The sequence below is a fragment of the Aspergillus thermomutatus genome (assembly GCF_002237265.1).
Source record: "Aspergillus thermomutatus strain HMR AF 39 chromosome Unknown NODE_367, whole genome shotgun sequence".
Classification (NCBI taxonomy): domain Eukaryota; kingdom Fungi; phylum Ascomycota; class Eurotiomycetes; order Eurotiales; family Aspergillaceae; genus Aspergillus; species Aspergillus thermomutatus.
In genome coordinates, this window is record NW_020798417.1 from 5,706 (window position 1) to 16,891 (window position 11,186).

Genomic DNA, 11,186 nt, shown 5'->3' on the forward strand with positions numbered 1-11,186 from the left:
CTAGGTATGTAGCGTTTCATGCAAATGCCGCGACCTCCCGCCCTCCTGTCGGTACGTCAACTGGTCAGACTCAGAGGGATGAACCTCATGTAGAAGCTTCTGCAGTATGCATATGAGATGCTGGATAGGCTTAGCGTCCCTCATCTGCAGCAGAGAGTGGAGAGCCTGATAGACGCAAGGCAAATGATCGGAAGCCTTGGTACGGTCATGTAGAATTTCGTAAATGAGCACCGCACAGCAATTCTCCAGGAAGACGTGATTGAACAGCATGGCCTAACTCCGAGAGGTTAGAAAGAAATCCGCGAGAAGGCGAACTTTCATTCGACTACCCGTCCTAGACGTGGAAAAGGGAGTATACCTACCTTGACAGTGTAATTTTCCGTTATGGCGACGTAGAGATAATGAACCAATTGTCTTGTTGCCTGGAGGGCAAACTCACATGCGCCATCCAGCCAGCGCGGGAACGGATTGGAATTTTCATTTGCATTCTCAGATTGTTTGCGTCTGAGCTTCCCACGGAGTATGATGAACGGCCGCAAGGTAATAATCACGGTGTTCAAATGTACTGCAAATTTTGTTAGATTCGAGAATTGGTGATTGCAGAAAATACTAACGTGTTGTTAAAATGGTCTTCCGCACATCCGAATGTCCAGTGTCCGACAGGAGCTGAAGGCCAAACCCGAAGGTTTCAATGACCGTTTCCTCGTAATTGCGCAGCTCGTCCAGAATTATAGTCGCGCTTTGCCACTTTCGTACTATAGTCTCTTGCGCAGGAACGTAGATTTCATTCGCACACTTCATCATCATTCCGGAAAGACGAACGATGGCAAAAAGGAATGGGTCTTCTGGGGGCGGTAGGGCGATTGTGACAGACGCGAAAGAATTTGGACGTCCTAGGTGCAGACACAAATAGCTGTATCAAGCCGTCGTTAGACACGGTGTGTAGATGAATAAGTGCCAGAGTACTTTTCAAAATAATAGAGCATCCAGACCAGGTTTCTTTGCTCTCTACTTCCGATTTCGGTTTTTGTGTGTGGTGATGAGGCTTTGTGCAGCCCAGCTGAAAGTGCTTTGCGAATCGCTGCCCCTATGCAAAGATAAGAGTCGTTGAAAAGGCCTTTCTCGGCGAAGAAGCAGGCGTAACCTGAGATCCCATGTCAACACTTGACTCCTACCCTCTATATGGAGCCAAACTTATCATAAGTAAATCGATCTCAATCGAGTGCAACGCCAAGGGCTTCCCGGGGCGGGGTATTTCCTTGAATTGATTAAATAGCATATCACTGAGGCGATAATGATCGGTATTGAGCGCAGCAATGGCAAGTATCAGAGTAAGCACGCGACATTCAGATCGGCTCAGAAAGGAATCGGGTGATCGACTATAGAATGCGTCCAAGTGTTGCCTCAAAACCTCCGGCGGATGGAGAACAATGAGAAGGTTATGTACGGATATGAAATGCTCGAGAATTGTGGAAGCCACCGCAAAAGGTACGGAGTCTAGTCGTCTGACAAGATCTTTGTCTGCTCTTTTTTCCTCAGAGCTCGTTGAGGGCGTTCGTTCTGGATCCGGGGATTCATGCTCATGATAATCGGCCAAATTGTCTTGCGTTGAGAGCGCTGGGCGGTATTCCTGCAATAGGTGATACATCAAAGAGACGTTCGACGATGGACCATAGTTGAGATGGTACGGCAATTGAGTCGCCGGCCGTATAGAAGAGGTTTTACTATGTCGCTCATCGTGTGGTGAGCCGCGGTGTGTGCGACCATCGGTGCGTTCCTTTGGTGGCTCTGATCTTCTAACGCGGCTGGAAACTCGACGCGATGCTCTGACGCGCCTAGTGCGAGGTTTCTCACGATATATGCAAGATGGCCAACCTCGTTCATGGCAGGCACCACATGGGCTGCTGCCGTTGCACTTGATTTTCCTCCGCCGGCACTCCTGACAAGCCTTAGAGATTCGGCAGCGAGGTGGGGATGCTGACCGCATTGATCGTTCGCACGATGGTATAGAAAGAATTATGAAATCCACGGTGATCACTCTTCGATAGCGTCACGCAATTGAGGTTGTCTTGTCTCGGAAGTGCACTGCCTTACCTGTCTCAAGGATTCAATTGCTCGGGGATCGTTTGAAGGGAAGACTGACACCTCGGTGCTTAGAGCTTGGATATCCGGATAGTCATTTGCTGAGGTCCACTTGAAGGTATGGGACACTGTGGGAGCCAGAATTGCGGATGTGGCAAAAATATTCGGAGCTGTTGTCCCGTCATGCAAAGCGCGGCTTCCCACAATATGGATAAGGGGAGACGAAAGCAGGGCGATTCTCCGCTGTTTGTCTCTACTTGCCAATCATGGGTGATTTGCACCCTGTTAAAGTTTGTTGTTCGCGTCGTACAACTGTCTATCGGGTTCTAGATCCCTCATGCAGACGGATATACAAGAGGGCTTGTGTATATCCGTGCCTCATACCCGTGTTTCAGATCCGTGCGTCAGGGCCAAGAAACAGAAGCTCCACCCCCAATCTTAGCCGGTAGTACTCCGAAGATAGGAAGAACGACGGTCCATCAACAGAGTTTAAAGTTTCAAATTTAAAGCTAAGTTCCGATTCTAAGAAGAGTTCGACGAGCAGGAGCGGCAATTCGGATTAGCGCTGACTACCTAAGTAGCCGTAACCAGTTCGTAGCTTACCGCTTCAGTCGGAAAAAAGGGCGAACGACGCCTGGTATATAATAAAAGAGTTCTTTATAGTAAATAATATAATTATCTTATTTATTCTAAATGGTTCTTAAATTAGTAATTGCTTAAATTTTTGAAAATACCTAAAATAAAACTTACATTTTAAATAGACATAGTTTACTGAACCAATCCTCCGCAGGCCGAGACTCAGGAATGGCTATATGTGGCGAGATCATCATCGCAATACACATTGAACATGAATAATTTCGTTTCTACCTTCACTTCTGAGTTGTAAGTCTGTACCTCGCCGCACTTCTGCTAGATCGGGTTCCGATTGTATTCTTCGGTCAGAACACATGGCCTTGTCCCACAGATAATTGTAGGTTAGAATGACCATTCTTCCCCTCTTCCTGTTCGATAGATTAGATCCGCTGGTGGTGGGTATCTAATTCATCAACGACTAATCCTATCATTCAGGTTACTGGTGGGCCGCAAGGGGTCCTTGATCCTTCTAATGGATGTGCAATCTGTAAACCCGCAGGTGTGTAGTCTCGATTTCCGTCTGGGCCAATCGTGAAGCTGAAGATAAAACAAAACTTGATAACCCGAACCCCAGGCCTACTGGGAAAGGGGCTCTGCAATATTCTGGAATAATGAAATCAGAACCCCCTACAAGGAACACGGACACCGGATGCCCAGTTCTTCCGTCAAAACTATGCATAGAACTCCTGGACGAATATGATCGATCTCCATGGATAACTAGAGAATAGTACATGAATGAATAATTAGTGCATCCTGCTAGTAGCAAAGTCAGACTATAAGTGTCCGGGCTCCCCTAAGGTCTGAATCGCGGATTGACTCAAAGTTACTCTCCCATCCTATCAAGTCTTATATCGAAACAATGGAACATTCAGACTTCGATCCGAAAGGGAACGACTCAACATCCACCGTCACTCGTGGACCGTCACCTTCCGAGTCGGGTTGCGAGTTGAAAATGGATAGTCAGGAATGGGTCATGAAGCAGGAGGTGGAGGATTTCCATCGCAAAAACATCGAGGCCAACCTTATGGAACGTCGTCTCGGGGTGACCTGGAACAATCTTACGGTCCAAGCAACCAGTGCCCAAGCCAGCGTCAAAGAAAACATCCTATCGCAGTTGAACCTACTCCAAATGCTTCGAGACCTTCGAGTCAAGCCACCAATGAAAACAATCATTGATCGGTCCCATGGCTGTGTCAAGCCCGGGGAGATGCTCCTTGTGCTAGGCCGCCCCGGCTCGGGATGCACGACCTTGTTGAAAGTACTTGCAAACAGGCGGAAGGGGTATCAATCAGTCGATGGAGATGTTTTCTACGGGTCTATGCCCTACACCGAGGCTGGCCAGTACCGCAGTCAGATTGTGATGAATACTGAGGAAGAGCTGTTCTTTCCCACCTTGACGGTCAACCAAACGATGAGATTTGCCTCCCGGCTCAAGGTACCCCACCATCGTCCGAACGGGATCACTGTTCAGCAATACGAAGACCAGATCAGAAACTTCCTGCTGGCCTCGATGGGCATCTCTCACACACACGAGACCAAGGTGGGAAATGAGTATGTACGGGGAGTGTCCGGTGGAGAAAGGAAGAGGGTATCAATCATCGAATGTTTGGCATCCCGGGCTTCAATTTTCTGCTGGGATAATAGCACACGTGGTCTTGATGCGAGCACTGCTCTCGACTGGACGAAGGCCATTCGAACCATGACAGATGTGCTTGGCCTTGCGACAATTGTTACTCTTTACCAACCAGGCAACGGAATATACGAGTTGTTTAACAAGGTCCTAATTCTGGATGAAGGTAAGCAAATCTTCTATGGGCCTATGCGCGAGGCCCGTCCCTTTATGGAAAGTCTGGGCTTTGCTTGCAGAGATGGCGCAAATACTGCCGATTATTTGACCGGAGTAACTGTTCCCACTGAGCGAGAAATCATGCCTGGGTACGAATCAATATTCCCCCGGAATGCGGACGAAATCCTGGCACGATACGAGCAAACGGAGACCAGGAAAATGATGGCCCTGGAATATGATTACCCCTCTGGCGCGGGTGCTGCACAAGACACAGAGTTCTTCAAGCAATCGGTTGCCCTGGAAAAGCACCCGGGTCTATCCAATACGGCTCTGACGGTCAGCTTCTTCACGCAGGTCTATGCTTGCGTTGTTCGACAGTACCAAATCATCTGGGGCGATAAACCGACATTGATTATCAAGCAGGCCTCTAACCTGATTCAAGCGCTGATTGCCGGGTCGCTATTCTATGACTCTCCCAATACCACCGCTGGCCTTTTTACCAAAGGAGGTGCTTTGTTTTTCTCCATCTTATACAACAGTTTGATGGCGCTCTCTGAGGTGACCGACTCTTTTACCGGGCGCCCAGTCATGATCAAACACAAGTCGTTCGGCTATTACCATCCTGCAGCATTCTGTATTGCCCAAATTGCTGCGGATATACCGATCGTCCTTTTCAGCATCACGATCTTCGGCATTGTTATATACTTCATGGTTGGGCTGAAGGCAACAGCGGCAGCCTTTTTTACCTACTGGATCAGTCTCTTTGTGATAACCATGTGCCTGACAGCCATGTTCCGGGCTATCGGTGCAGCATTTAAAACCTTTGATGCGGCATCCAAGGTCTCCGGTCTCCTGATTTCCGCCACGGTCATATATGCGGGCTATATGATCCAGTATCCAAAAATGCATGGGTGGTTTATCTGGATATTCTGGATCGACCCAATTGCATACTCGTTCGAGACTCTATTATCGAACGAATTCCACGGACACACGATCGACTGTGTTGGCAGCAATTTGATTCCGAACGGACCCGGATACAACAGCACCAATCACCAGTCCTGTGCTGGGGTTCAGGGTGCGGTCCAGGGCGAGGTTAGCGTGACCGGAGATCAGTACCTTCATGCTTTGAACTACAGCCATGGCCATGCGTGGCGAAATTTCGGTGTGGTCTGGTGCTGGTGGGCACTGTTCGTCCTCATTACCGTGGTGGCAACCAGTCTTTGGCACGATGCGTCAGAGTCAGGTGCAACGATGCTCACGCCGCGCGAACTCATGAAGAAGCAGGGTAAGCACACCGCAGACGTGGAGGGTCAGCCACGGGAATTGAAATCCATCAAGGAAGGCGGCGGAGAGGCAGAGGTTGATGGCTTGGTTCGGAACACGTCGGTTTTTACATGGCGAAACCTGACCTACAGTGTCAATACTCCCTCGGGGGACCGTGTTTTACTGAATGATGTTCATGGCTATATCAAACCTGGCATGTTAGGCGCCCTGATGGGCTCTTCTGGTGCCGGGAAAACGACATTACTCGATGTTCTTGCTCAGCGCAAAACAGAAGGGACTATTCATGGGTCAATTTTAGTGGACGGCAGGCCACTACCAGTCTCGTTCCAACGAAGTGCTGGATACTGTGAGCAACTCGATGTTCATGAGCCCTATGCAACTGTGCGAGAGGCTCTGGAATTTTCTGCTCTCCTCCGTCAACCACATGACACTCCAAGGCAGGAGAAGCTTGCCTACGTGGAAACTATCATCAAGTTACTGGAATTAGAAGATATCGCTGATATGTTGATTGGAAAGGTATGTTGGCTAACTGCCAGATTGATTTCCAAGGACAAGTTGCTTACTCGTTCTGTTGAGCAGGTTGGTGCGGGTCTGTCTATTGAGCAACGCAAGCGCGTCACGATTGGGGTTGAATTAGTTGCCAAACCCAGTGTCCTCATTTTCCTGGATGAGCCCACCTCCGGCCTGGATGGCCAGTCTGCATTTAATACAGTACGATTTTTACGGAAACTAGCAGATGCTGGTCAGGCAATCCTGGTTACCATCCACCAGCCGTCAGCACAGTTATTTGCCCAGTTCGACACCCTTCTCTTGCTAGCTCGGGGTGGTAAGACTGTTTACTTCGGGGACATCGGAGATAATGCTGCTACTATCAAGGAGTATTTTGCACGCCAAGGTCTGGTTTGTCCACCGGACGTCAACCCCGCGGAGTTTATGATCGATGTCACGTCCGGCCATCTCTCGCAGGGAAGAGACTGGAACCAAATCTGGTTGGAATCTCCAGAGTGCGCGCTCCGGACAGCAGAACTTGACCAAATTATTACCGCCGCCGCCAATAACCCATCTGCGACGGATGACGACGACGGCCGGGAATTTGCGACCCCTCTCTGGGAGCAAATCAAGATAGTCACCCACCGTATGAATGTCGCCCTCTTCCGCAATACAGATTACGTTAACAACAAACTGATGCTTCACGTTGTTCTTGGCCTTTTCAATGGATTTAGCTTCTGGAAGATTGGGCCAACTGTTGCCGGGTTACAGCTTCGATTATTTACGATCTTCAATTTCCTTTACGTGTCACCCGGGGTTATCAGTCAGCTACAACCTTTGTTTATCGACCGTCGCGATATCTATGATGCGCGCGAAAAGAAAGCCCGCATGTACTCTTGGATTTCATTTACCACAGGGCTGATTGTGTCCGAAATACCTTATCTGCTGGTCTCGGGTGTGATCTACTTCCTCTGCTGGTACTATACCGTCGGCTTTCCGCAGGACTCCAACAAATCCGGTGCCACCTTATTTGTGATGTTGATGTACGAGTTCGTCTATACAGGTAAGACACTTTCCCATCCGATTTAGCTTCCGACATGTCTAACACTGAATTCCAGGTATCGGACAATGCATTGCGGCCTATGCCCCGAACGCCGTCTTCGCATCCCTAGCCAACCCAATTTTTTTAGGCATCTTAGTCCAATTCTGCGGTGCCCTGGTTCCGTACTCACAGATCCAGACCTTCTGGCGCTACTGGATGTATTACCTGAATCCATTCAACTACGTCATGGGCAGTCTTCTGGTCTTCGGCAACTTCGATTCGCGCGTTGAATGCGCGGAGAATGAATATGCTGTTTTCGACCCCCCCGCTGGTCAAACATGCCAGAGTTATCTGAGCGATTATCTACAAGATGAGGGAGCAAGAACCTCGCTCATAAACCCTACCGCCGTCACTGGGTGCCGAGTCTGCCAGTATCAGAGAGGAAGCGATTATCTCTACACCATGAATTTGAAGGATTATTATTATGGGTGGCGCGATGCGGGAATCGTCGTTATCTTCGCTATTAGTTCCTACGCGTTGGTCTATTTGATGATGCGACTTCGGACCAGAGCTTCTAAGAAGGCTGAGTAGACTAGGACTCTTTTCTCGGGGCGGGGGGCGGGGCGGACGATGATCATTCAGAGGATCTCGGGCCATTCCATGTGTGGGATACCTGCGCAGTGTGATTATTACATCTAGATTGTTTTTTTGCGTTGTGCTTGTTACTTTATTCGGTTCTATAGACTCTCATCTCTGGTTTGGCTTTAGATATTTTGACTTTCTCGATCTTCAATCCACGGATGACGAGTCCCCACGATCTTAAGATGTCTTGCCCAGGTTTATCATAAACGCCTAAAACATACACCGTACTATCCAGCTACTTTGGCACTAGTTGATTGGTGGACCTGAACGTAAGTCGGACAGGCAAAAGATTTCCAGACGTACTACATAATGAGAATTAATGCACATGCGGCCTTTCCCGCCAGTACAATAAGATAGTACGGCTAGCAGCCCTTCTGAATAACTTAAGACATTGTTCGCTTCGTTGGGAGGGAGATGCCGCTACGGAACCATACGGATTAGAAACGTGATCCGCAGGCTCCGCGATAAAGGCATTGGGAGGACAGGAAGCAGGCTGATATGCATGCCTGTGGGGCGATCAGTTATGCAGGTTGCTTGTACGCTGCGTAGAATCCTTGTTAGAGCCGAAGCCGGGCACACCTCGAAAGGGGACATTCGCAATCGGTCGGCTTTCCCGCAGTGAGCTCGGAAGTCACGGCCCGATCAAGGGTCGCCGTGCCTTGTGGTCCTGCCGCAGGCGGAACTACTGCAGGATAATGGTTCGGATTTAGAGCACACGGCTCCCGTATATCCGTTCAACAGTCAATGTCCCCCGATCATGTTCTGGTCTGGTTTATGTATGAGTCACGTGGATCTGCGTGATGTTTTCGGGGCACTGACTGACTAAACTTTGTGTGTAGAGTATTATACTGCATGTACCATTAGCAGGAGGCTCTTGGTATCTGATATGAAATTACAATTGAGCGCACCCTGTCTATACCAGAAAGAAGTACGTGTGGTTCTGCCATCAGTTCGCTAACCCTAGGATGGGAGACTCAATCATTACTATCTGCAGCTCACACCAGGATCCCTGCACATATGGCGACACCACATACCTTCAGAACGTGGCACAGCGGAATTTTGAAGCGGGTATAAGCCCCGGTGACACTATATAGGAAATAGTTGCAGATCGGAGAATGTCGATCAAGTCATTCCTGTCTTGCTATTGCAACTATTCAACCGCCTGAACCATCCGAACCTCTATATCCACTTTCATGCGTCGACGGCTTCGAGGAGGAAGAGCACATGCCCTGCTAAGACGGCCAAATCAAACCGATAAATAGAGACCATGGTCCTCCCCGAATATGAACTCATTCAGTACCATTTGCAGCCCAGGCAGCTTCTCTTAATCCATTCGGGAAAACCGTTTACATCAGTTTCCTTCGAAAACCTTCCAAACACCCAATTTTATACAAAATGGCTCCAAGTAGCCAGCCCCTAACGTTGACCGGTAAGGTCGCCATTGTTACAGGTTCATCCAGAGGCATTGGAGCCGGTATTGCTGAAGAACTAGCCCGACGAGGGGCCAAAGTAAGTAGTACGACATATATTAGCCAATTTCTTCTTCACCTCGTGTCTAATTAGTTTTCAAAGGTACTTATCACATATGCCTCTCCGCGCAGCGAGCGCGTGGTCAATGAGTTGATGGAGCGGATCAGGAGCCTGAATAACGGATCTAGCGTTGCCAAAATCCAGGCTGATCTCCGGGAGCTTTCAGCACCTCAGGCAATCGTGAACGCGGCAGCCCAGGCCTTTGGTCCGTACATCGACATCCTCGTAAACAATGCCGGCTGTGAGATCACGAAACCGCTCGCTGATCATCGCGTTGACGATTACAACTTCATCTTCGAGCTGAACGTCCGCGCCGTCATCTTCCTGACGCAAGCCGTTCTGCCACACCTCCAGGCCCCGGGACGGATCATCAACCTCAGCTCCATCGGGGCACGAGGCGGGTTCGCCAATATTTCTACTTATTGTGCGTCCAAGGCGGCGGTGGAGAGCCTGACCAGGTGCTGGGCCGCTGAGCTGGGTGACCGCGGCCACACGGTGAATGCCGTCAATCCCGGACCCGTTCAGACGGAAATGCTGGATACTCTCCCGCGGGATTTGATTGCCTTGCAGAAGTCGATCACGCCTGTAGAGCATCGGCTTGGGACTGTCGATGATATTGCACAGATTGTGGCTTGGTTAGCATCGGAAGAGAGTCGTTGGGTAACAGGGCAGGCGATTTCCGCATCCGGGGGTTATCAAATGTATTGATCACGTTGCAAAGATGAACTGGAAGACCAGCAACAATGCCTTTATGTGACGTGCTGAGAAGAAATATCTGGATAAATAAAATGTGTGAGGCTAGGAAGAAAGATGCGTCTTATATAAGTATTGGAGAATTTGGGATATCCATAGATGCCGATCAGAAGCCCCTGTCATTAAGTAATGTTTAAGAGCCATCGTACTGGACCCGATAGAATTTTGGCGAGCGCCGATTTAACCTTCAAAATCTCCATATTGGCTAGATCTGCAGTTATGTCAATATACAACCCGAATGTTTGTTCAAGTTGGAGTCTGAGATGATTTCTTGTCGATGCTTGTGGAGTCATGAGGGCGAGAAGTCGAGAATTTTGATAACTTTGTCGGTCGGTAGGATGGATCTTGATGCTGTCTTCGCTTACGCCCAGTGGACTGGTGGTGGCCGACGAAGGTGAGCAGGAGGCCGCCGACGATGAAAGTTGCTTGAACGAGGAAAACCGGTGATGGGTCTGAAGCAGAATTCGAGCCACAATCTCCGGGGAGGGCTCTGCGTGGGGCAACCGTGCTCTCATCCAGCAAGCTGAAGGGGAAGTTCGCTTGTCTAAGGGTTTCCATTGCTGGCGTCGAGGGATCATCTCGGAAATCTTCCACAACCAGACGTGGAGCTTCCCCCAAAGACTTAATTTTGAAGATTCCAGTATTTCCTTCGCCTGCATCTTCATTAACAACCTGGCGAGCGACCCAGGGAAAGCTCGCAGATAGCAGCTTAAGACCGTTCGCTAGTGTGTTGATGATTGCTGGACGTGATTAAGCATCGGTATGGTCCAGTCGATAGTCATTTAGGCCCTCTGCCATAGCTGCGTCAAGCATGTTTGGCCAGTCGAGACTAGCAAAATAAGGTATTCGGGAGAACGGTGCTTTTTGTGTGTAGCGGAATCTATCTGTGAAAGAAAGGATTTCGGGGGAAGAGAAGAGTGCTGGGTTGATCGAGCCTACCATCAA

The 11,186-nt window shown here is 49.3% G+C and overlaps 3 protein-coding genes across 3 annotated transcripts; 2 read left to right on the forward strand and 1 right to left on the reverse strand.

The window, feature by feature from the left end:
* CDV56_101069 (uncharacterized protein) lies at positions 1-807 on the reverse strand (the record flags this gene model as incomplete). Its single annotated transcript, XM_026754688.1, has 3 exons — positions 1-273; positions 363-565; positions 615-807. The coding sequence occupies 3 exons, from the start codon at positions 805-807 to the stop codon at positions 1-3; spliced, it is 669 nt and encodes a 222-aa protein (XP_026610044.1).
* A 2,767-nt stretch (positions 808-3,574) lies between these two features.
* Positions 3,575-7,907, forward strand: CDV56_101606 (uncharacterized protein; the record flags this gene model as incomplete). Its single annotated transcript, XM_026755225.1, has 3 exons — positions 3,575-6,301; positions 6,365-7,337; positions 7,393-7,907. 3 exons carry the CDS (start codon positions 3,575-3,577, stop codon positions 7,905-7,907), a joined length of 4,215 nt encoding a protein of 1,404 aa, XP_026610045.1.
* A 1,446-nt stretch (positions 7,908-9,353) lies between these two features.
* On the forward strand, positions 9,354-10,946 carry CDV56_102393 (SDR family NAD(P)-dependent oxidoreductase; the record flags this gene model as incomplete). Its single annotated transcript, XM_026756012.1, has 4 exons — positions 9,354-9,467; positions 9,531-10,123; positions 10,579-10,635; positions 10,703-10,946. 4 exons carry the CDS (start codon positions 9,354-9,356, stop codon positions 10,944-10,946), a joined length of 1,008 nt encoding a protein of 335 aa, XP_026610046.1.
* Between the last annotated feature and the right edge of the window lie 240 nt (positions 10,947-11,186).